Raw genomic sequence first — 26,135 nt, 5'->3', positions numbered from 1 at the left:
AGACAGACTAAAAACTGAGGTGGAGGGAGGCACAGTGAAAAACAGCATGTGATGCATTCCAGGGAACACGGATAGGATTTTTATCTCTCTGTGGAAGGCTATTTCTGTTCGCTATCTTTGAAGTCCCTGGCCTCAAATATCCACGCTTGTTGCAGGTTGATTTGATAGTGACACCTTTAATAGAGTACAGTAGCTCTGAGTAGGTTATCATAGACTATAAATACCCTCTGCATAAAGATAGAGAAACAGTCAAGGGTCAGTTCTGCAGACCCAAGATGAGATCAAAATTGTGTGCTCTATTGATTATAACATAGATTTTGGTTGTGTTGCTATGATACTGATATCGCCTCTGTTTGTCAGCAAAACAACCTTTGATGACTCCGACAGTAGCTGAGGAAGTAGTTTGATTATCGCTGACTCACAAGGTGCGGCCCAATCAAGGAGTTTGCTAACAGGGGGAGTCATGCGGTGGTTCAGAGATAACGTTTACACTCAGGTGAACTGATGACAGAGGAATGCAAACACATAACTAGCATCAGCTGGGTTTGTGTTCCCAAGGGTTGGGTTCCTTTTACCTGGTTAAAAAATGGCACCGGTTCCAAGTTAGCAAAATACCCGGATTCAAAAATCTCCAATTCAAACGAACCCTCTTATCGAACGACCCCACCCTCCTGATGATGTCATATGCTTGTGTCCCCGGTCCCCACTTCCCAGTGTGTTTGTCAACATGGCGGATTGACACAAGCGTTCAGAAGCGTGGGCACACTTCTTAAAATTAAATGAGAATACAGTGAAATGCAATATTTGTGGCATCACGTAAAAGTTAATGAGTACTGTATTTATGAAATTTTCTTTGTCCCTTTTTTAACAAATTATGTGAAAAGGTTTGATAAGGGATTCGAAAGGATACAGACTCGATAAGCAGATTTGATGCTGGATTCGGTAAAATGCTTTTGAACCCTGTCTGCTGAAGTGTTTTCTGAGAATCTGTGAATACCCAGTGGTTCCCAAATTGGGGTCAGCAAAATGAGGAATAGTTCAATTACACTATTATTTCACTTTCATTTTGCTACAGGTTAGCACAGTGGCAGAATGTATAAGGATAACTGTTTGAATTAGAGATGTAACCTCTCCTACTGTTGTTATCACCCCACCTACACTTTAGACAGTTACAGTATATAATTCTGTGCGAAGTAATAAATAACTACAAAAATCTTAAAATAGAGTTCCTAGGGACGCAATCTTATGGGATCTAATGTAGATCTTTTTGAGGGTTCCTGATATGAAAATTGTTTGGGAAACCCCGCTGTGGCTGACAATGAGGGAGGCGGGTGTTTCCCTACAGGGATCAACAAAGTATCACATCATTTTTACCATAGATTAGTCATAAATCTAAACACAGCTGTTGAATTAACAAGGCCAGAAATCTCTGGGCCATTCCCTGTCTGTCAACAGGCCCGTGCCTTGAGGAAAAAGGTGTGTCAGCTGTGACGCTTCTGTGGTAATGCTAGTGATGGGCGAGACGCTATTAACGTTGGGTCTATCCATTCTTTTCCACTTTGCTTGTTGCTGTGTTTTTCCAAAGATGGTCTATTTAAGGTTTCTCTGCGTGCCTGTCCATGTTTTGTTTTGGTCACGTGGGTGCACATTGCACATTCAGAGGTTGTGATTGGTCACACGTAATGGAAGCGCTTGATATACCACACCGGCGGAGCTGTCAGGGTGACTGAAAATATAACAAACACTTCAGTATTGTCTAATTACACGGTTATTAATTGTCTAAATATAGGCTAAAGTTGGGATATACAACTATCTACGATTAATTGAGCAGCCCTAATGTCTGGACACAGTGTCCAGTGTTTGTCAGGAAGGCCTGACACACCAGGAAGGAAGCGTGCCACTTTGCCATTCTGTGCATGACGCATGATTTTAGCCTATCCTTGGTTTATCTTAATGCCACCACCATAACACACACCGGATAACACATCAATTTTCTGATCTAACTTTAGATCAGCTCTTGCCCGGGCCTAATGTAAGCGTAATAGCCCACACAATCAGCAACATTAGGGAGATCGTATAGGCTGAGTCACTCAATTATTCTCCCTGCTCCTTTCATCTGGGTCCAGTATCCATTACCTTATGCGCCTTAAGCTGCCAACTGTTGCAAACATAACAGGCAGACCCCACCTACTCCTCAGCCTGCTGATTGTGTTGAGTGGCCGGTAACAGCCGTTCTATTGTGCTTATGGCTGCAGTATTCACTTACTCCTCTTCCACTTTGATAGTAGATCACCATGGTTACCATTCTGAACTACCGGCCACGGCTGCGCTGCGAGGATCTCTTGTTGTCAATAAGTCACATGCAGCGCACAGTGACACACTTTCTCCAAAGGCTGCTGCTTCTGTCAGGCACGGTGGGGTCAGCTCCATTCGCTCTAGGTCAGCTGATGCAGGCAAAACAATTGTTGTTTTGTTGTTGTTTTTGCTCTGCTCTGGGACCCAGGCTGTAGGCAGCCTATTTTTGCCTCTCTGACAGTCCTGTGTGAGGCTGGTTCACACAAGCGTTGCCTTTATAAGAGCTCCTAATGTGATTGGGACCAGTTAGTCTATGATCCATAGTATTGTTTTCACCAAAAAGCTGGGCCTACTTGATGAATACACTGGTTTTCGAGATCAATCCTTTGACAGACATCATACAACATATAGTCTACACCAGAACATGGATTCCATACTGTGGCTTCATAATTATCCTCTGTATGTGTGTGTGTGTGTATGTGTGTGTGTACATTATGGTGTGTGTGGCTCAGATTTCCCCCCAGCTAGCTGTAAGTCTTGTCTTTAGGTTTCTGAGGTTCTGGGGGTTGGAGATCCACACTGTATATATGTGTGACCTCACCATCTTGGTTATGGCACTCCTCCCGAAAATGTCTTTCCAGTCGTCTCTCTAGTCTCTAGATGATTCTGGTTTGGCACCTTGGAGCCTTTAACCCCCCCTCCCTATTTGTATTTCTCTCCCTCTCCCTCTTCCCCCCAAACTATCTTTCCCTCTCTCAGTCAGTCTCTGTTTCTCCCTGTTCCCCCTGCCTCTGTGTTGTAATTGAAAGCAGCTGTCCGCCGCTGTCACGAGGTTACTATAGTTCACAGAGACCAGTTTTTGGAGGAGGGCCCGTGCTTCGTTCAGAGCTCTAGTTACCCAAAACGCAGTCTAGCGGCTGACTGCAGGTCACTTCAATTAGAAGGTTGAACTTACACTAGGAAAAGTTTGTACATCGATTTAGACGAAACACTACAAAATACCGTTACCGGGAGTCCGGGACTATCTGCGCAAGTTAAAGGGAGGGACATGAAAGGTAGACGAAAGAAGGTAAAGTGGAAGAGCAGAGGGGGAGGGGAGTGAAGAGTGAGAGAAAGAGGGGATAGAGGTATTATTTACTGGAGTCCTGTTCATTAGTTTCCTATAGGCAGTATTATCCATTTCACTTCACATTAGATGGGCTAGATATCACACAATACTTAAGAGTCAGGTTTAAGGCTCCAAGATGTAAAGCTGTAGAAATCCCTCTGTAGTTTTATATGAATGCTAAATCATGCCAGAGAGCGCCAGGAACTAGCTTTTTTTTGTGCACAATCCAAACATTCACCAGCCATGTTCACTTTTTTACCAACCAACTAGAATTTTAGAAGGACATAGACCCTCGAAATGGTGGATGGTTACCCAAGTGGCTGGTAGAATAGACAAACTTGCCAACCGTGGTCAAAATTTACCAGCATTAGTTTCACTCAGAATATTGTCATTCTTCTTGAAATGCACATACTTGTTGAAATTTGAATGTACATAGAATGAAATTTATTGTCACACTGCCCCTTTGCACCGTATATGAGATCATGTTGTACCATGTCAATACTGTTACGTAAGTTATTGATCTGTCTCAGCACCAATGCCGCAACGACAAATTCCTTTGAACTTTAATTGTACTTACACCACCTTCATATCTCTTTTGTAATGTTTTGCTGAAATTCAGTAGGCTGATCATATAAGTTTTTTTCCTTTCATAGCTCATAATCATGCGACTTGAGAGTGTGTAGGTTTGTGTGTGTGTGTGTACACGCTTCATGATGTGACATCTGTGCCTCCTCTTAACCACAATAATCCTGCCGTTGCCATAAATACTGGGGGAATACCGAAAATGGGATGTTGAAATGGCAACGAGGATATGATTTATTACATGAATTATCACTCACACCCACAAACATCCTTTATATTCTTCTTCCTACTTGGTATCCCACAGTCAATCTTAGACAGTGCTATTTTGTTAATCGAGTCTGCCTGAGAGTTGCATGTACAGGATAGCTCTCTATTCCAATCACTTGACTAAATCCCTCTGACTGCAGTATAGCTGTTTTCCAGTAGCAACAGTAGCTAGCAGACACAGCCACCAGCCTCTGTGAAGGTGTTGATAAGCAGTATGAGCTGAGCCAGTGTTTCCCAGCCTTCTCCCTTTAAGTGAATCTAATCTGTCTGACCTCCCCAGGCCCATTACTATTAGTTTACTATTAATAGGTTCAGGCGGAGGAGGGCCATTTGGCCGGCATGTACAAGACACCATCAGGCCTGCTAGCAAACATGAGTTTTAACAGTAGAAATAAGCTTTCTGTATGATTCTACCTCATTCAGCTTACCTGAATCTGTGCGTTTGTAATGTTGATAATGAGAGATAATTGAAGCTTTTCAGAGTTCATTACTTTTCATGCTGCCTCTTGTCTCAAAGCTTATAAAAGTCCCCCCCCACCCCGCCCCTCTCGACATGGCATGTAGGCCGAGTTGGGCAAAGCAGATCTTCAAGACGCTCTTTTAAGCCACCTGCTGAGGCTTGGTAGCTCACTCTAGAAAGGAAAGGCATTGGACGTAAGGTCTTCTAATCTAGTCTAGGGCGAGAACCTTTAATATGGGTGATGTTGCAATATCATGTAAGCTGTGTTATTAATTTGGTCGTCTGTTTCCTGCTCCCGCACCGGCCAGGGAAATGTGAACAATGAAGGCTGTCGAGTCACATATAAATGTAATCTTCTCTTTTACTGTATTTTATCAAAGCTATAAAGTTATAAAATGTTTAGTATCTATTCCTCAGCCTGTAGCAGCCATGTAGTTTGAAGAGAGATTGCATTAAACGCCTTCTGGGTACCAGTTTGTTTCTGCTACAGTCTATTTGCTTGTCAGTTTGCTATGGCAACGAACTACAGAGATCCACCCTCTCCTGAAACATTCCCACGCTTGCCCATGTTAATACCTAACACTGTTTTAGTTTTGCTCGAGCTTGGCATGGAATCCAGTCTTTCAGGAGCAGTGTCATTAAGCTGGCAGATGTTTTCACAATGACTGTACAGTGCAATGCAGTATAAACACTTATCACCCATCCTCATCTGTCAGCGCTAATCTCTATCCTCTCTGTTGTGTTTTCTCATCCACAGAGCGGAGAAAACAGAAGTCCTCAGCGATGACCTCTTACAGGTAAATAATTAATCTGCCGCTCACTCTGTAGACCTCTGACCGACTCTGACTCAACACTGGAACCGCAGCAGATGTCAAGCGGTGACATAAGACAAGACCCTGTCCCATTTCACTCCCTGGTTGCACTCACTCACATGGCTTCATCGGACAGATGTTAGAGAATATTTTTAGTCCAAAATTATCCTGTAGCATCTGTGTCAGGGTTTGCATTAGTGTATTCATACTAACAAAGTTTTGAATATTAGCCTAGATCACAGTTTTGATTCTAAAAAGTGGAACACTAAAAACTAAAATAATGTGAAATAACGTGAAGTTGTTTAAAATGCAATAATTATCCAAGTAAACTTATTTTTTTAATACTTTTTTTCCTATCAAATGATAGTTTGATAGTTCTTTTGAAGAGTAAATACAAAATGTTTTTCCAATAGAACATGTTTTGCTGATGCACAGCTTCCCTTAACCTTGCATGCTAGTAGCAAAATGGCATGGTTGCACAAATGGAGCACATACATTAGGTCAAAATGTCAGGTAAGCCTAATCTGTGTCAATAAATATGTTTTTATTAAGATTTATGTTTGTAAGTATGATTTTTATGCAAGCTGACAATTATAAATGTGGCCTTAAACACTACAAAATAGAGTACAGTTTCTGGAAAAACCCTCTATTCTCAAATTGGGTACTATGGTACTTTGTTAGTAGCCTGCTGATACTGTGTGAAGTGCTAATCAGAGAACTGTAGTGCAGACTCTTGGGACTTTCTGATACATGGTTGAGAAGCGCTGCTATAGAATCAATCAAGGCTCAATGAGCTGCACAGAGGTCAGTGTGGCTGTCTGTATGCGTGTGTGTGTGTGTGTGTGTGTGTGTGTGTGTGTGTGTGTGTGTGTGTGTGTGTGTGTGTGTGTGTGTGTGTGTGTGTGTGTGTGTGTGTGTGTGTGTGTGTGTGTGTGTGTGTGTGTGTGTGTGTGTAACCCTCTGGTGCAGGGCTTTCCCAGGGGAAACTATGTTCAGACCCGGAGACGGTCTGAGGCAGACAGCAGGTGGGGTCGGGTCAGAAGACCGGCTGCTCAGCAAAGACATTCCTACTACTATTAATTCTGTCACTGCTGATTGTCTTTGTGTGTGTGAATGTGTGTGACTAGATGTTGAAACAAACTCAGTCAGCTGTGCACCACTCCTTGAGAACAGCCAAGGCTACATTTTCTGACTCTCTCCATTATTCTCCTCCCCACCCTCTTTTGAAGCCGGTGCATAAACAAACGGTACTGAAAGGAAAGTCTTGATACCTTTTTCTCTCTAAGGTGGAGTGTAGTGTGAAAATTGTAGCTGCACTACAGAATTTAAGGCACTTGTTGGAAAACAGCACTCACTGTGGAACCCTAAAGTAGTTACGGGCAAAAAAATGTATTTGAGTGACAGCTAGCACGTCAATGTTAGATTCAGAGCCAGCATGAGTTGCTATAATGGAAATGGACAAGAGAGCAGTGGTGACTACCCGCTTTGGGTACTTGCCAGTGAAGAGAAGACGTTATATTATGTCTGACAGTCGACTTTCACTGTCCCTCAAAGGCACGGTTGTTCTGCCCATCTCTGAAAGTCAGCCGCTGTGACTCGGCTCTGTCTCGCACCTCCCAGACAATGTCACAGTCTGATAAGGGAGAAGAGAGAGAGAGAGGGAGATAGAAATAAGTACTGAGGAGGCTGTGTCTTGCCTCAAAACAAAAACCCTTAGTTAACGAATAGATAAAGGAAAAATCCATCCTTTGATCCTCTCACACTGTTATCAATTTGTAATGTTCAGTGCATTCCAGGAGTTATTTTGTGACAAAGTGTTAGAATTCTTTTTTTGTTGTACTGTAGAGACTCTTGGTGAAGATTTTAAACTGATCATAATTAGATGGTCAAAGCACACCGTTTGAAGCACCTTCTGAGATTCACTTGGCCTGAGCCTCAACTAGGCCAAGGCCATGTCTTGTATTGGCTGCCGCTGCACCCAACCAGCTCCATGCAGTCAGCTGGTGAGTTTGATGCAGCTTCCATCTGATCCCCCATGCGGACAGTCATTCACTTGATCCCCTGTGCATCTAGGGTGTAGGTCCTTGGCCTGTATTTGTCCTATTCTTAGCCAAACCCTCTCACATGGTCCTCCAGGGTGGCAAAGAGCTATCCCAGCATTCCTGTGCCAGCTGTCCATTCCTTGCTGCTACTGTACATAGCGGTTCTTCCAGATGGGGGACCCCAGAAATACCCCAGAAATACCAGGATGCCGGGCTGCTTGCACACACTCTGGTGGCTCTTCTTATGTCAGCATGTGATAATGGGGGATATTTCGTAATGTGACAATCAGCTGTTATGAGCATTTGCTGTCATATATGCACTGTGCAGTCAAAGAAACTGTTCCCAGTGGGGTTGGGGCCATTCATGAACTAAATTGAGAATGCATGGTAAATTCCAATTCAATTCCTGGAGTTGGAATGTGAATGTCACCCAGCTCCAAGGAAACAGAATTGGAATTGAATTGGAATGACAGGAAACAGTATTGAATTCCATTAAATTCCATTAAATTCTACTTCTAAGAGAGTTTGTCTTGACTTGTTAAACATTATAAATCAAACATTATGAATCAAATAAAAGACAGTTAAACAAATCAAATGCATTCAATCATAATGTATGGATTAGGATTACATGTTATGCATCAAATACCACCTGAAAGGTACCTTTTAACATTTTATGATATTCAGTATTGATAATATATAACACTACATGTAATCTCTGATATGTGGTAAGAAAAAAAAAAACATGGAATTTTGCAGAATTTCATTGAATTAAATTCAACTTCCTGAAATTCCAATGCAATTCCAATTCTGTTTCCTGTAGGTTTTTTCAAATTCCAATTCCTCAGTTGAATTGGAATTGATGAGTTCATTCATGAATTGACCCCAATTCTAGTTCCCAGTATCACCAGGCTGCTGTGAGGATATTTTGTTTGTTGTCGATAGCTTACCTGATAGTTCCACCCCTCATGCGTCATGTTTCCAGTTATTTTTGTTCATTCTGTACTTGTCCAGGCATGTTAACATCCTTTCTCCGAGGCACCAATAAACACACACACACCCTCTGTCTGTTTCTCCCTCTCTGTCCTACTTAGCGATGGGATTCCCTGGTCTATGATGCGTCATGGGATTGACCAAGTTTTGACCTCATCACACAGCAGGAGCAACACACACACTCTGCTGCCTGTGTGGACCTTCCAGCTCCTTTTGGCTTGGGTTCTCCCACTCCTCGGCATCTTGTGTTGTTTTGTGTCTGATTCTGTTCTGTTAACAGTGAAAGGAAGCAGACAGCAACACCCCTAGCGCCATGTAACCCAAACATATCCAACACACACACAGGATCTCCTCCCTTCTTCGAGGAGAGGGAGGGGAATCCCCTGGTTTTTTGTGCCAGGTACTAACTGGGTTCAGTCTAAACGGCGTTCCCAAGCCTACAGCCTGTGGAGGCAGAGTGTATGTGTGTGTGTGTGTGTGTGTGTGTGTGTATGTGTGTATGTGTGAGAGTGAGTGTGCGTTTGGTAAGTTTGTATTTGACCCAGCTGTTTTGGGAATGCTGGGGGCCACCGTGGGTCGGGAATGACGTAAGAGCGAGAGAACAGAGGGAGGGAGAGAGGCGGAGGGCGGTGTGCGGAGGCGGATATCTGCTTCGGAGGCTGTGGAATTCCTGAGTTCCGACTATGTTCTGTTTTTGGAACACAATTGTCTGGTATTCGGTTGATCCTCCCTCTGCATTTGTCTCCCTCCGTTTCTGTCCATTTTGCCCTCTGGCACTCACTGTTCCCATTTATATTTGGAACATTGTTTGTTCCAACTCTTGAGTAGATGTTTGTCCCTCCCAGCCACCTATAGGCCCGCAGTTTTTCTGACTTGTTATCTCCCTCCAGTTGTCTGTGTCTTTATGTTTTTAAAGCAGACACACCCCTTCTGTTCTGTTGGGAACCGATGCATAAACAACCTGCAACCTACCTTTGACTTTCTCACAAGCATTGCCAGGCTAAACCTGTTCTCTGCATCATCAAACTGTGCTGGCTGATGGGCCAGACTTGTAAGTAGATTTGAACAGTAGCTTTCAATGATCAGTTCTATTCATGGGTTGGTGACAGTAGGCCCAGGCTTAATGCTCACACTGTTTGTCCCTGTCAGGCACCTGGCAGCAGAATAGCCTCGCTGCAGAGCTTCAGCTGCCCTCTGTCCTTTAGCCAGCTAGCTGTGACTCCCATCATTGACCAGCTTATCAATGATCGTATTATAGCTTGTCAGGCTAAAAGCACAGAGTGGATCTCTGTAGCCGGGCGAGCAGACAGGAGAAAGCCTGTGCAATCAAAAAGGCCTTTTAAAAGCCAAAGAACCCCTCGCTGTCGGTCACAGCCCAGTGGCCGTCGCCATGGAGACGCTTCCGATGACTCATGTGTTTCAAAGAGAACATTCCGGCGCTGCCCCACAGGGACAAGCCTTATCAATCATGTTTGAACTTTGACCCCTAGCTCCCTCAAGGCAGCCACAAATCAGATCTCTGCATGGTGCTGGACCTCATTAGCCTTCAACGCACTGAATTAGTAGTGTGAAAACTGGAAACGCAATGTTTTGAAGGTTTTTATGAGTAAACCACAAGTTCACAGACTGGCTGCAGTAATATAGACCACTAGGCCTGTGTGTGCTTATGCATTTCCGTGTGCGCATTCTTGAACAAACATGGCAGAAAGCATTTCAGACCAAGTACCAATATTCAGCAAAGTACTGCTTGGAAAGATGTCAGTTTGCTAAACTTGGTATTGTTTTTGTTATCATTTTTTTTTAAATGCCTATACACAATGTTGAACTTTTAACAGAATGAACTTTTACTTCTACGTAGAGGATATTTGCTGAACATTTGTGCTTTCATGTGGTCTTGTCCCGTGCACAGATCGAGCGGCGCATGGAGATGGTGCGTGTGGTGTCCCACAACACACACAAGAGGATGGTCACATGTCTGCAGGGACACATCGGTGCAGACGCAGAGAAGAGACATGTAAGACATCAAGCATGTTACAAAAAAACACACACCTTTGCCTTACGCTCCAGTTATGCCTTTTAAAAAAATAACTACCCCAATTAATCAACTCCTCCAAGATTTGTAATAACCATTTTTTTAATAATCACCTCCCACACAAATATTTAGCCTTCCTTAATAAGTAATATTGCTCTTTCCCATTATCAATGACTAAAAAATATCTACAGTAGGCCTACATGATTTCTGTTTTGTGTTTTCTACCCCACACCATCCAACATGCACTACAGTCCGTACCACGCCTCTATACAGGAAATGGTCAGGTAAAAACACAGATTACTTATTCCACCTCTCTGGTCTTCACTTCCACTTGCTCAGTTTCACATTCATACATCTGTCAGCTCCATTAATTCTCAATGGAATTACTCTGCATGACATTGTCGCTTGTCCTTCTGCTACAAACAGGGTGTTGGTCACTCTTTAAAGGTTTTTGACAACTTACCTGTTTGAGACTGTGAACCTCTGCTTTGGTAATAAGCTGCTGCAGCACCACCATTTAATCAATTTCTGACTTTCCCTAGTGTGCACCTCGAGTCCCTTTTTAACATCTGTATTCTCCTTCCTCGCTCAGAAATCTCACTTCTGCTTCATCTCCCTAACTTTGTGAATTTACTGTTCAGCTGCTGAATACAAATGGAAAGTCCTTGATAGGTTTTCCATTGGCTCGAGCACCAAGTAGAGAAGCTATAGAAGTGGGTACTGTTCATACATCAGCGTTCGGTTTGTGGCTTATTAGAAGGCTAATCACTGTCCGCATCTCTCCCTCTTCCACACACACATTGCAGAAAAAGCTTCCCCTGACGGCGCTCTCCCAGGCCATGGTGGACGGAGGAAGCCAGCTAGGAGAAGACTCTCTGATAGGGTGAGTCAGCGATTGATTGACACGCCAGACAGCCAATCATCCCTCCTCGGCAACTGTTGCTATATGGAGCAGATGCACCCCAGAGAGTGTGAAATATGAGGCCATGCCTTCAGGACAAGCAATCTGCCCTGTTTTATTTTCTGTTGACGGGACTTTCAGTAGTTTCTTAGTCGAGGATCAGATTAGTAACGGTCTTGTCAGAAGACTGAAACTGTTGAAAGACTGAAACTGAAAAAAGAGGATTTGTAACCTGAATTACAGATTGTTTCTCCTTTTAAATTTTTTTTATGGCATTTTCAGATCTCCCATTAGTTATTATGCAGGTAACAGCTATTCTTCCCGGGGTTTACAGGAATCCTTAACAATAGTACAACTTAAAGATTTGACTTGTACTGTACGTTACATCCAGAATACATTAAAATAGTAAGAAGAACAGTAAAGAGACAGATACAAATATGTGCATAAAAATGCCTACAAGGCGAATAAAAAAACAACCTAATTAAAGTTTTTCCATCAAATAATCTTTTCATTTGTTGTTTTAACACTTTATTTGCTGCTAGACTGTACAATATATAATGGAAAGTTGGTCCAAGCACACTCGACTTGTCTTGTGACAGGACCAGAAAGTGAGAAATGAAATAATTAGTGCCCCAAACAACACCTACCGACCTCACAGCTCAAATTTCATTATGACTGAGAGAAGCAGCGGCACAGGATTCATGAAAGAGGACCAGACAGACGTAGTTGAGGATCTAGAAAGTGAATGTATCTCCCTGTCTCTGTTGCGATGTGTCTGTCTGGAAATAATGAGGAAGGGAAAGTACGTCGGTCAGCCTGCTGGTAAATGTGATACATGCATGCTAAAATTCAGTTGCAAATATGAATACATTGTTCTTTTCTGTGTTTCAAAGCTGAAGGGTTGCATTGTTGGAGAAATCTGTGGCCGATTACCCTGATTCATGATCTTAGCCAAACTTAGAAAAGCTCAAAGCATGTCACTAGGCTGCTGTGGGCTTCTTGCTTAGGGCAACTAGTAACGGTGACGTTGCATTACAATGACCTGATTTTGCTTTCAGCTATTGATTGGTGATAGAGGCAGTGCTGGTGGCACAGATTGTTGTCCATCTGTGTTTTATGAATTACATTTTGTCAGGAAGACGATGTGTGATTACGTGTCGGATGCAGAGGACTTGTCATTCTCATCTAATGGTGCTGATGTGATAATGAGGGGTAAATGTGACCGTGTGATTTTTACACCCTTCTCTCTCCTTGTTGATGTGTTTCTGATGCTTTGTATGTGTGTGTGTTGACAGGAAGATGATGGAAGTGTGCGGGGACGCAGAGAATCGTCTGGCATCGGAGCTGATGCAACATGAGCTGCAGCTAGAGAAGGACGTTCTGGATCCCCTCAACCAGTTAGCAGAGGTCAGAAACCTCACACCCTCTGGGCAATACGGCAGTTGAATACAAATTAAATATTTAAAAACACTCTCACAGCGCTTGGCTTGTCTTATGGTGCAGTCACACCGACAGTTCGTTTTCTTTGGTCCAAACCATAGTGGAAAAGTTTACTTTGTTCCATTTTTATATTTGGTTTGTTTAGGTTCCCACTGACCAATTACAAGCGAACCAGGGTTTGTAAACAAAAGCCACATGGACTCACAAGTAGCTTGTTCATTGGACAGAGTTTTGTTAACCTGTCATCCCACGATGTTAAAGGTTTTTTCGGGGGGTTGTGTGGGGGGGGTCAAAACAAATCCAATTGCAGTTCCTGTAACTTTAGCTGGCATGATAGGCTTGCCTGCACTCTTTCCTTCTTACCAGTTAAGAACTCACAAAGAAGTGGCTGAATATGAGCATCAGTCCAGACTGCGGTTTGCCCTCGGTTCATTTTGTTATGCTAGGCTTTCCAAGCATGAGGAACTGCTGGATATCAAATGTCAACATCCGTCTCCTTATACGCTTAAAACCTTGCGTTTTGGGGTCATTTCCTGTAGTTGGTACAATTATGTTGTCACTCCTAACAAGCCGCACTGCAGTTCGCTTGGAAAAGGTCCAAGAGTTTTTCAGGCGTCTCAGTGTGGTTATTTGTGTGCCAGCTGACTGCGAATGTCATTGTTCTCACCTGCCCGAACAAGCAGAAATAAAGGAGTAAACGCTCCTGAGTTTGAATAAACCACTCTCTCACAACATGCTTGGTGTGAGTGCACCCTTAGATTTTAAGGGATGTTTTCACTTTGGAGGCTGCTGCAGGTCGGCCTACTGTGTTACCAATTAACTGTTGATGTAGGCTACTAGTTAAAAAGAAAGGCATGATTAATTGCTGGTAAATTAGTATCGTAAGAATCTTAGGATAGTCATTCAGGAAGGACAAAGGCAAGGTTTGTCTATCAGGCCATTATAACTCTAATAATTTTTTAGGCTGTCTCGACTTGATGTGTGTTTTGGATCTCATTCTTTTAGGTGGACATCCCCAACATCCTGAAGCAGAGGAAACAGCTGGCCAAACTGGTGCTGGACTATGATTCTGCCAGAGCGAGGTTTGTCCATCTACAGCTCACTTTGACTCACCACACATTACCAGAGTTACATTGCTCTTGCCTGACTGATGATGCATCCTGAGAGCACTTTCATAGAACTGATAAACAGAGACATGTCATTTTCTTAAAAACTAAACTGAAACCAAACTTAAATTCTGTTAATAGCCTGGATAGCCTCATCTTAACTTACCAATGTGTCCTTTTCTCTCCAAACTCAGATGGTTGCAGGCAACCAAGTCGATAATCTCAGGAACAAACACGCAAGCACTGACGGCCAAGGCTGACCTGCTCAAGGAGGAGGTGGATGAGGCCATGAACAAAGTGGAGCTGTGCAAGGTAACAGGGATTATTGTAGAAGACTCTGACTCGACCTTACCATTAGAGCTCTTTAGGACTGTTACCTCATTATGGTTGTCTATCAAGTTCATAGGAGGTCATACTACTAGTCATATATTTTTAGGGTTTTGCCATTAGGTGAAAGGAACACCTTTGCAAGGTTATGGCCCCCATAAAATAAAACCCTATAAAACCGCAAAAATCTTAAAGTAGAGGTCTTGATCTCATTACAGTACCAAATGCGTCTTATGTCCCTTTTTCCATCCTGCACCGTACAACAGTTGAAGATCTAGTGACTTTGATCCCAAATGAATTGGGAGGGTCAGAGGTCATTTGTGGCCTCGCTGGACTGAGCGAGGGAAACTGGAAATAGGCCTGGTAAGAACTTTAAACTGGGACCTCAGCATCAAGGGGACATTCCAAGACCAGACCCTTGGGCTCTCTAGTCCAGTTCGTTGACGCACGCAAATGACTGAAAATGCCCCGTCAGCTCTGTATATATGTGTGTGTGTGTGTGTGTGTGTGTGTGTGTGTATGAACGCATCCCTTAAGCTGAGTCAGTGGTGTGTGTGTGTGTGTGTGTGTGTGTGTAGTGTTGCGTGATGTGTCAGGCTTTCTGTCCAGGAAGCTTAGAGCCTCGTGTTTCCCGTTCACCAGCTCTCCCTCCGGGGCTCGTCGAGTCCAGCCAACAACAGGAGGATTTATGACTCACTGTGTGCGCGGCCCAGTGGCTTAGCTGACCGCTAACGCCCACCCTCCTGCTACCTGGAACACCCATTCATTTGATAGATGTCACTGTGTAATGGAGGCAGACGAGATCCCTATTAGACTGTTAATGGTAGACTGCAGCAACACTACACTTTCCCCCTCGTTTGTCAGTGAGACAGTGAGGCATTCTGTCGCTTCGAAATGGAATTCCTTCTCATCCTTCATTCCTTTCCCAATTTAATTAACTGTATTTCTTGTGCAGGATCAACTTGCTGCAGACATGTACAATTTCTTCTCAAAAGAGGGGGACTATGCCCGCTACTACGTAATGGTGAGTGCGTTTGCATGCCATTCCGTGGGAATTTTCACAGCTGCAGATTAACTGGGGAACAGAGAATTGGCCAACTATTTTATTTACTTTGCTGTCATGTCTTTTACTGCTTCTCTCGTTCAACCCTCCCCCTTGCTCTCTCTTTCTCTCTCTCTCTCTCTCTCTCTCTCTCTCTCTCTCTCTCTCTCTCTCTTCCCCCTCTCTCTCCCTCTGTTTTGTTCTGTTTCTAGCTCTTAGAAGCTCAAGCTGATTACCACAGAAAATCTCTCACTGTTCTGGAGAGTGTCTTGCCAACCATCCAGGATCAACAAGGTACAGTACGCACAAACATACCTTTACTTACACACACATACACGCATTTGCCCCCAAAACAGTACAGCACAGTCTGCCATGAAGCTCCACCCCCCCCCTAAAATAATTTTACAACAAGGTACTGTGCAGCACACCACACTGGACCCTTTTATTTCCTGCAAAATGCACACATCACAAAGCAGAACAGTCCCTTTTCTTCTTCTACTCCTGTTTTTGCTTGGTTCCAGCGTTGTTTAGGGTCCCAAAAATATATATACCATGTCCCCCAGAATCCTGGATGATGCTGAATGCCCAAACCCCGCCCCCTCCTCTAAGCCCTTAAAGGTTTAACTGAGCATGGCAGGAACAGGAACTCTTGTCCATCAATAACAGCCAAAGACGGAGGTTATTATGTTCTGGGCTTTCACTCATCAGAGGAAATTATTAGCCGTGTCCTATTTAATGAAAAAGTGGTCTGTGCTGGTTGTGGCATTATAGTACTAGCGAGTTTTACACTTGATTATCTTTTTTTTTTCCAACGTTAATTATCCTGGGAAAGACGACGGAGAACATATGCTCTTTTTCAGCAACACCTTGCTTCAGTTCACACACATTGACTGGGAGCTGCTGAGTACAACCACACTGTTCCACTGTTGGTTTCCAGCTGGCCTGAGGATTCAAACCAGTTACCTTTCAGGATTTGAACCAGTTATCTTTCGGTCACAACACAAATCTGTTTTTCTAACCTCTAGGCTAGTGCTGCCCCAATCTTTCTTTGTCGCAGTGTTTGCTTGAATGCCACAAATGAGCCGCAGATATTCGCCTCAAACAGAACATCAAGGAATAGTCTTTTGTTTTGCCTCCTTGGCTTTCCATGCCACAATTATATACTTTTCTCTTTCACCCACCTAATGTCTCTTCTCCTTGCTCACCCGCTCCGTTTTTCGTCTCTCTCTCTCTCTCTCTTTATGGTCGTAAAGTCAAGTCTTGTTCTCGGGGCTTGTTTTTCTGCAGTAAACACATGTGGTCTAAACCAGACAAGCCTGGTCTCCCAGCATGTGGCGATGACTCACGTACTCCACACTCACACACCCACCCTCCTCACATCACACCCACCTGGGCTTTGCAGTCTCCCCCTCACTCCCTTCACTTGGACATGAGCTCACACACACACATGCACTCATAAGAAAGAAAACTGAACAGTCTTGTCACTCCCGCTGGCTGGAAGCATGTGGTTATTATTTGACGGCACCCTGCAGGGGGAGTGAGGACCGGCTCGAGGGAGAGCTGTTGACCCAGAAATCTGCCATCCAGACTAGCAGCAGGCCTGCTTTCACTGAATCCTAGCCAGCACTGGCTCTCTTACTGCATACCAGCATGACAGATGGGTCATACGCATAACGTGCCACAGTTAATGCCTTATTACAAGGCTTATTTCAAGTCCTTCCAGATTTGAAACGATGCGAATGAAATCACAATCGTAAAAAAATACCATTTCAGTGGCTATCCTCTCTTTCTTCTCTCTCTCTCTCCCCTCCACCAATCTCTCCCTCTGTGTCTAGACTCGTGGACGGAGAAACCAGCGTTTGGCACAGGGTTGGATGAACACCTGAAGAGGAGCAGCAGAGAGATCGCCCTGCCCATAGAGGCCTGTGTCATGATGCTGCTGGAGACCGGCATGAAGGAAGAGGTAACTATGTAGAGATTAAGAGAGAGAGCAACAGGGGGGAGGGGAGGGGTGTAGGGAGAGGAGTTTAAAGGGATGGAGAGATTGGACAGGAGGAGTAAAGGGAAACCGGTCTTATCCATAGTGTTATGTGATGATGTGATGGATGGAAAGGTGGAAGGAGTGATGAATGAGTGGAGCAGAACTGATATGGATCCTCCTCCTCCTCCTCCTCCTCCTCCTCCTCCTCCTCCTCCTCCTCCTGTGAGGTGTGTGCAGTAACAAAACAGCCCAATGACTTATAGAAACTAGATTTAGCTTGTAATCTCACAAGAGTGCAAATTTTATGCTTAAGTGTACCCAGTTTTTTTTTCCTTTTTGCTTTATTTTATTTTACTAATATGACTTATTTTCACTTATTGTTTTTTCTTTGATAACACTATTTAAAGCTGTTTCTAAATATCTGCAGAATGTTGCCAAAAATGCAACACAATTGGTGGAAAACAACTTTTTTTTTTACAGTGGAAAGCTAGGCTGACTAAAAATACATAAAAAGTCCTTGTTCTGTAACGCCCTTCATCCTGTGGTCCTTGTCATAGTCCTGACAGACGTACGATTCTGCTGATTCCATCAGTTTCGCCGACTCCTGTTAAGCAACAGTCTGTCGGTCTGAGCTCTGTCTGAGATGGAGAGGATGTTGTGAAGCTGAGGTTCAAATGTAATTGATAAAGAGTTATACTGACAGTCAAACATGATCCAGGAGTGTCTACAAATCTGACGCCAAACCAGCTCTCTCTACAGTATTTGAAAGCAACCAACAAGACCTTGTTTGCTCCAATTTACAACTTGATTTTGGTCTGGTTTGGTTTGGTTTTGGTCTTTGGTTTGGTTTGGTTTGTTTTAGTTTAGTTTGGCTTGGTTTAGTTTCTTTGTCCTTCCATATAAGTTGCAAGGCGCTGGTGTAGCTCGCTGAAAGTCAGATGCAGCCGCGGCAGCGATTAGCGGCTCCGTTGGCCATCAACATAATTGAAACCAAGCTTGAAATTGTCTGTTCACATGAATATCTTCAGACTCAAGGAGGTGGGCGGACAGATGAACAGTAAACAGGGGAAAATCCTGCTTTGATTTCCGTAATGCTATTCCCACATCCAGAGAAAATGTCAGCCATTATGCTGCAATGACGATTTATGATATGTTTATGCGACGTCCCCCTCCCCACAACAAATTTAGAATACAATGGAATCTACTTGTCTCCTGTCCATAAATCAGATGTGTGTGTGCGTGTGTGTGTGTGTGTGTGAGAGAGAGAGAGAGAGAGAGAGAGAGAGAGTGAAAGACTGCAAGTGTTGATTGCACACAACATTATTTGTCGCCCCATTCATTCCCTGGTGAGTCCAGTCTGTGTCATTATGGTGCGAAGACAGGCTTTGTTTTTGTGTGAAAATAAAGGGCTTGCTGTGCTGTGCTGTGAGTGGCGGGTGTGTTTGTTTGCCCGTTAATGTTTTTTAAGGTCTCATTATGTGCAGCCGGGAGGGAGAGTGAACGTAGTGTATTTGTATAAGAGTCTGTCTGTGAGGGAGTGTTAGGAGAGTGTGTGTGTGTGTGTAAGCTAAGGTTTGCCTTTGAGTGAGGGCACAGGGTCTTGTGTGCACATTCAAAGCCTGCATGCGTCTTTATTGTCGTTTGTTGGCTATGTGCCTGTGGTTTATTTGTCTTTATTTGTCTGTGTGTGTGTGTGTGTGTGTGTCTGTGTGTGTGTGTCAGGGTCTATTCAGGATCGCTGCAGGGGCGTCCAAACTAAAGAAGCTAAAGGCCGCTCTGGACTGTTCCACTTCACAACTGGAAGAGTTCTACTCTGACCCCCACGCTGTCGCTGGTACGTCCCGAAGCAGCACCATTCTTGTTTTTTTTGTAGTGGTCTTGGATCTCCTGTCTAATCTGTATTGACCTTAAATCAAAAAGCAAGTAAATGTAATATGGAAAATCCCTCTCAACACAGGGACACAAACACACATGTTGCAGTGTACATACAGAAACGTCCAGATCAAGAACTAGTGTTTACCCATCCAGACGCCTTTTGACGAGGAAATGATCAGTCACTCTTATCTTATAAGATGTTTTAAAGTTTGTGTTCTCATGTCATCTCAAAATTCACAAGCCATTTTCACTGTTTTACAAGCCACCTAAAATTTTAGAGCAGTATAGGACTGCAGAATCATAGTTGGTTACCTACCAAAGTGGCTGAAAGAGAGACAAATTTACCAGCCACTGCCAAATGTAGGTAATTTCCTTCCCTGATTGTATAGCTTTTGGGTGCAAAGCAGGAAACGCTTTTGCCTTCTAGCTAACGGGCTGATAGACTCCAAAATTCCCTGCCACATTTGATACTGTACCGGACAGGTTTTAGAATGAAATATTACCTCCAGATGATATTTGGCTGCCTGCCAACATGGATGATTCTTAAATCGTTGTGGTTTCAGGAGCGCTGAAGTCCTATCTGAGGGAACTCCCCGAACCTCTGATGACCTTCCAGCTTTATGACGAATGGATCCAGGCATCCAGGCAAGGCTCATAACTTTATCAACGGGGATGAAATGCATCATAAATGGATCAACAGCTGTACTGCAACTTGGAAAAAAAGAGAGGAGATGAGAGGAGATATTTTTAGTGCATTTAGTCACCTGGAGATTAGACTTGTACTGTGCTCTGCTTTCAGCCTGCCTCTTTCTCTTTCCAGTGTGTCAGATCCAGACAAGAGGCTTCAGGCTCTCTGGGTTGTATGCGATCAGCTACCAAAGAACAACAAAACCAACCTGAGGTTAGCCACTACTCAACTGTTCTTCCACATATCTGAAAGCACCGAATATCTTGTGTTTATATTACGGAAGCTCCCTATTCAGGACTGTATGGTGCCATGCATAGAAATGGGGTCATGGGAGCAGTGTTCCAGTTTTGTCTATTGTATGAAGTTGGGTCCACACCTTTACTCACTGTGTGTGTGTTGTCATGCAGGTATCTGGTGAAGTTTCTAGCCAAGCTGGCGCAGGACAGCGAGGTCAACAAAATGACTCCCAGCAACATTGCCATTGTCCTGGGACCAAATCTGCTCTGGGCCAAGACAGAGGGGTAAGAGGGGATCAGAGGGGGAAGGGGAGAAATAGGAGAGGAAGTAGTGATGAAGAGGAAGAAGAAGGATAAAATTCACTCGCTAGCTACTGTATAAAGCAAAGGAAACGTAATCGTCTTTGAGAGGCGTGATCCCAGTCTAAACAAAGAGAAAGGGCAGTGGAGTGGATTTCTTCAGATGACAGTCTGTTTTTTTTAGTTTATTTTAGAGTGGCCCTCATTATGTTGGCAACCATCTCATTTTCGCCCATCTGTCTCTGTGTGTGTGTGTGTGTGTGTGTGTGTGTGTGTGTGTGTGTGTACACCCAGGAGTCTGGCTGAGATGGCTGCAGCTACCTCTGTGCACGTGGTGACCATCATAGAGCCTATCATCCAGCACGCCGACTGGTTCTTTCCTGAGGGTAGGTTGAGGTTCCTCTGTGGTACCTGGCTCACACTGCGGTTTGTATTTTGCAGGTCAACTACAAGGTTTGATGCCTCTCAATAAGTTGTCTGTCACACACAGACAAAACAAAAGGAAGCTTTCACAATAGATCTAAGCTCTTTCCTTAGATTTGATTTGTGTAGAAGCTCCAACGTAGAAAAATCTGTGTTGCAACGGTTCCACCAAAGTTTGTGCGCTGTACTGTATTTATCTCAGGATGCGATCACACCTAAAGTTTGTTTTCTTTATTCTGAACCATAGTGGAAAGGTTTGGTTCCTCTTGGTTGACGCTGCCCAAGTACAACCAAACCAGGGCTTGTAAACAAAAGTCACATGGACTCACAAGTAGCTTGTTTATTGGACAGAGTTTTGGTAACCTGTAATCTCATGAGGTTAGAGATTTTGGTGGCGGGTGGGAGTGAAAATAAATCTGACTCCAGCCCCTGTAACTTTAACTGAGCATGATGCACTTGTCTGGGCTGTTTGCTGTAATTTACCCTCTCTAGTGTTCATACATAGTTGGCATGTTCTCCCCATGTTCTCCTGGGATCCAGTTCATGCAAGTCAGGTGGATTGGAGACTCTAAATTGCCCATAGGGTTTGTGTTTATCTGTCTATCTGTGTTAGCCCTGTGATGAACTGGGATTGGCTCTAGCCTCCCAGTGACCCTGAATAAGAATAAGTGGCTAAAGAAAATTAATGAATGAATGATGTTCATATCAGTTAAGAACACATCAGTCGAGGCTGCGGCTTAATTTCTTACCCTCAGTTCATTTTGTTATTATTGTAGTCTTTCCAGTCATGACTAACTGCTGGCTATCAGATGTCAACATCTGTCTCTTTATACCCATAAAACCTGTTTTGGTTCAGATTACAAACTGCCTAACAAGTCTTGGTCCTGTCAAAGTATCCTCGAGCAAGACTCTGCACCACTACCTGCTCACTTATTATATGTCACTCCGGATGAGAACGTTGCCTAAAATGCCTAAATTCGATAATGCACTCTTGAGCCTTGTGGTGGTGTTGTGTAATTCAACAAAAGCAGCTGCCCTCCTGATAACCTCAGTGATAAACCTGCTCCCCAGCACTAAAATCCGCTTTTCCTCCTAGATCAAGCCAAGTTGGCACTCAGCCTAAATAGCACAAGTGTTAGTTAAACCGCATTGTTTGTATTGGTAAATATTGCATTCTCTCTTGTCGTTCTGCAGATGTGGAGTTCAACGTGTCTGGCATGTTTGCGATGCCCACGCCTCCTTCCAACCACAACAATCACCTAGACTATGACTGTAGCACCATTGAGAGGAAGAGGCCTGGCAGTATGGTGGGACCGGAGAACGATGCGATGCGCAAAGACAGGTAACCAAGCTGCAGTCGCTCAGTACTGATACCTCCTATACTCCCTCAGTAGCCCCATAGGTTTCCCTCGCTCACCACACTGAAGAACAGGCCTTGTACCGACACTTCTTATAGAGACAACGGACATCAATGGTTGAAATATAGAATTACTTACACCAGTGATTGCTTTGGAAATGATTGTGCCTAATCTAACCAAATCAATAACGCATTTACATGTGTAACATATGGGTACTGAATCTGGCTTTTTTCTAGTTTTACTTTCTGGTCCATTTCTCTTGCTTCTAGTGACAGAATCGCTGTAATATCCTTTAACACTGTTTTGACGCACCTTTCTCTGTGTGCTTTGGGGTTATGGTGATTCTCTAACATGGGTTAATCTTTGGGTTTCTGATCAGAGCTGTGGTGTTTTCTTTTTTCTCCTTCACCTCCTAACCCCCTGTAGCACCCCTAACAAGCACTCGGACCATTCTACCCTCCGTAGAGGCAGTAACACCTTAGGTAGAAAGCAGCACACTTCGCCCGCCTTCCAGCCTCCCTTACCCCCTGTGGAGGCTCCAGGGCCGGGGCACGGGGCCGGGCCGGTCCCCCAACCCGCGGCCGAGCCCCAGGCCCAGCCCCAAGCCCCACCAGGGGGTTTAGGGCCCGACGCCTCCCAGTCTAGCTTGGCGCAGAGTATGGCTGCGCTAGCGGCCGCTCAACAGCTTCTAGCCCAGCACACAGAGGAGATCAGGTAAGGGCTGCTTCCCTCCCTGCCTGCCTGCCTGCTGCTGGTGGGGAATTACACAGACACGCCACTGCATGCGATTGAGGAAATGAATTCATATGCTTTCTTTGTTCGTATTGTGGGGAGACGTCTGCGCCTCCTCTCAGAACGGATAAGATCAGGCTGATTGCCGTCTTGAAGCACAGCCGGTTATTAATGCCACGATTCACCCGTATCTTGCATGCACAGCCTCTTCATTTGGCCGCTTTTGTTCCGCTTGTGGTTCCCTAGCAAAACCACAAGTTTTCATACAGCTCCACCAGTTACAGCTATGCAGACTTGTCTCGGTTCAGCCCACTGACACAGCACAACAATGGCTGCTGTCATTCTCACTCCCAGGGCCTCGCTCCTTCCCAAGCCTCTGCTCTCCTCCCTAAAACGCTGGAATCAGCAGGAAGTTCAGACCAACTGGACTCAACTGCCTTGGAAGGCCTGGACATTGGTGCCTCTTATGTAACGATTGAAGGGGAGTCAGTGAGTGAAAGGACAGCATTCATAACCGAGGCACTCCAGACAGATAACTCTATTCAGTTCAGCATTCTATTGATCCTACAGACTGTATTGGGAAGGTGAATCGAGGAGAGACACACAGAAACATAATTATAGATTATATGTATGAGGTTTCTCGTTACAGCGCTTGACATTGGAGATCAGTTTTCCGGGTTGAGAACGCACTGTATCTGCTTTTAATGGCTCCAAACTGCAATAAAATCCCTCTCTCTGGTGGATGCTTGTGTCTAATCATTACCCAGCATTTCAGCAAGCTTGAAGTTTTAATAGACATTTGTTTTTTCTTTTTTCTCTCTATCCAGCAACCCAAAGCTACGTGACACCGGCTCCACCTCCAACCCAACCCCTCTGCTCCAGAGGAACGGGTCCGGAGGGGGGCAGGCTGGCATGGGGACCCCCGGGGCTGGATCCATGGGGCCCAGTCCCCACATGATGCGCAGAGGTGAGAGAGTCTGCAAGTTAATATCCCGTTCCCAACTGAAAACCAGCATTATCACTGTGTTTGCTGCTATTATTCATTAGATTCGATAAAACTATAATGATCCCTGTGGGGAAATTGGGTTATTGCAGCAGCAGAGGATAGCGGAATAAGATGAACTGAGAGTGCTGAAGATAACACAAGTAATTACAACAACCAAACATAGTAAAATAATACCACAAATAAATAAAGATGTAGTGTCTTCATTGACATATTTGTAGGATTGAATGGATGTACAAGTGTGCATTGTTACCTATTCACATGTGCTAGTGTACAGATAGAAATGTCCAGAGCATAGTGTACAGTTATGTTTTTCCAATTGGGAAATATCTCTAAAATTATTTTTGTCATTTTTATATATTTATTTGTAATCATTTTTATCTATTATACATCTAGAAATGGTAATTTCTGCTTTTATTTCCTCTTGATTGGACTGTCTGGTATCAGTCATAACACTCTCTCTCATGTCTGCAGTTGGTTCAGAACGCAGCTGCCAGGCTCTTAACAGGCATTAGGAGAATAGACCACATTACTCTGATTTTAGCTTCCTTGCATTATAAAATGTAGAATTGATTTTAAGTTCTTATTGATCACTTACAAAGCAGTACGTGGTTTAGCCCCACCCTACATTTCCGAGCAAATACGTCCACATACTGCAGTCAGAGTCCCTAAACTCTGGAATGACTTGATATAAAGTTTGCCAAGTCTGGATCATCTTATACGTCTCTTTTAAAGACTTCTTTTTATAAACTTTTTTTTATTATTATTATTATTATTTTTTAGATATTATTTTATAGTTCTTACCTTACCTGTTCTTATGTTGTTTCCATTGTTCTCCTTTACCTGCTGTTTTTTATTATTGTTCTGTTTGGCTGTAAAGCACTTTGTAAATTATTTTTATGAATTTGCTGTATAAATAAAGTTTATTACTACTATTATTATTAGTAGTAGCAGCAGTAGTTTAGTTTTACAAATGGTTCACTTCACAGGAATATACCAGAAAGTATTTTCTAACTTGTTTCACACATTTATTGCATTAGATGGTGGTTTTCAGCCCAACTGTAGTTGAAACCAGACTGTTTACCCCTTTAGACAACAACTAACAATCCAGGAAATAATAAAATTTTTAGGTCATGGAAGAGCTCCGAGTTAGTTATGGAAAGTCATGGAATTTTACATCAGGATCAGTGGGAGCCTTGTACAGTATATACAGCAACGTGTCTACAAGCAAATGGGGATTGTTGGCATTTACAGATGGAAGCAGCATACACAAAGACACTATAGAACTGATATGTTATTCTTTTTATCTTTCACCAATTACAAATCTTGATGCAGAGATTCACCTTCTGCTTCCCAGGTACCAAGAAGCCGGCTCCCGCCCCTCCCAAACCGACAAACCCTCCTCCCAGTCAGCCCAGTAATTCGACGAGCCAGCCCCCCTCCTCGGGCTCCTCCCAGTCCCTCAGCCCCACTCCCAGACCGCTCTCCAGCCACTCGCCCACCTCCCCCACCTCCCCGACCCCGCAGCCGTGTGCCACGCCCAGGCGCCACTCCAGCAACCAGCCCCCGATCCAGGCGCCCAGCCACCCGCCCCCGCAGCCTCCCACCCAGGTCAGCCCTTCGGCCCAGCCCAGATCGATCAGCCAGCCCCCCGGGGAGCAGCCGGGCCCGGACCCCTCGCCTCCAGACACCCCGACCCCGCCGGACACCCCTCCGCCCTCCACCGCCGCCCAGGACGGGCCCGGCGCCGCCCCTCCTCCGTCCCCCTCTCCCTTCCAGTCCGGCTCCCTTCCCCGACCGCGGCCCGTCCCCAAACCCAGGAACAGACCCAACATCCCCCCGCCGCCCCAGCCGCCCACACCGGCCAGCGATACCAACGGGATCTGTGCCTCTGCTTACAAGATCATGGGTGAGCATCATTTCTGATTTGAATACACGTATTGTCACATTTTTGCATTGCGATATATTGAATTTTGATATATTTTGTCCCATTCCTATTTTATAATTTTATTTCACTGCTGAAATAGTAGTTCAATATGTTCCACATGCTTCCTCTCTAATAGTCTTGCATTGCAATACCTCCACAGGTTAAAGAGGCACTTGTGAGAGGTTTGTTGTTGATTGAACTTTTGCAT

General features: G+C 44.2%; 1 protein-coding gene across 3 annotated transcripts in view; it reads left to right on the top strand.

The window, feature by feature from the left end:
* arhgap17a (Rho GTPase activating protein 17a) overlaps window positions 1–26,135 on the top strand; it is a 33,666-nt gene that overhangs the window by 3,110 nt on the left and 4,421 nt on the right. Inside the window, exons 2-21 of one of the 3 annotated variants that reach the window (XM_078290676.1) lie at window positions 5,470–5,509; window positions 10,466–10,570; window positions 10,840–10,872; window positions 11,395–11,471; window positions 12,785–12,896; window positions 13,935–14,011; window positions 14,230–14,347; window positions 15,318–15,386; window positions 15,617–15,698; window positions 17,240–17,367; window positions 19,108–19,219; window positions 19,824–19,905; window positions 20,081–20,161; window positions 20,356–20,469; window positions 20,779–20,870; window positions 22,102–22,249; window positions 22,692–22,979; window positions 23,825–23,964; window positions 25,358–25,909; window positions 26,088–26,109. In XM_078290676.1, coding sequence (XP_078146802.1) covers window positions 5,470–5,509; window positions 10,466–10,570; window positions 10,840–10,872; window positions 11,395–11,471; window positions 12,785–12,896; window positions 13,935–14,011; window positions 14,230–14,347; window positions 15,318–15,386; window positions 15,617–15,698; window positions 17,240–17,367; window positions 19,108–19,219; window positions 19,824–19,905; window positions 20,081–20,161; window positions 20,356–20,469; window positions 20,779–20,870; window positions 22,102–22,249; window positions 22,692–22,979; window positions 23,825–23,964; window positions 25,358–25,909; window positions 26,088–26,092 — 2,455 coding nt within the window. In that variant the 3' untranslated portion in view covers window positions 26,093–26,109. The remainder of the gene's footprint in view (window positions 1–5,469; window positions 5,510–10,465; window positions 10,571–10,839; window positions 10,873–11,394; window positions 11,472–12,784; window positions 12,897–13,934; window positions 14,012–14,229; window positions 14,348–15,317; window positions 15,387–15,616; window positions 15,699–17,239; window positions 17,368–19,107; window positions 19,220–19,823; window positions 19,906–20,080; window positions 20,162–20,355; window positions 20,470–20,778; window positions 20,871–22,101; window positions 22,250–22,691; window positions 22,980–23,824; window positions 23,965–25,357; window positions 25,910–26,087; window positions 26,110–26,135) is intronic. The other 2 variants (XM_078290675.1, XM_078290677.1) reach the window with 2 other exon arrangements.

Source organism: Centroberyx gerrardi, chromosome 20 (assembly GCF_048128805.1).
Source record: "Centroberyx gerrardi isolate f3 chromosome 20, fCenGer3.hap1.cur.20231027, whole genome shotgun sequence".
NCBI lineage: Eukaryota > Metazoa > Chordata > Actinopteri > Beryciformes > Berycidae > Centroberyx > Centroberyx gerrardi.
Note: the sequence above shows the minus strand (reverse complement) of the source record. Positions and strands in the feature narration are given on the sequence as shown.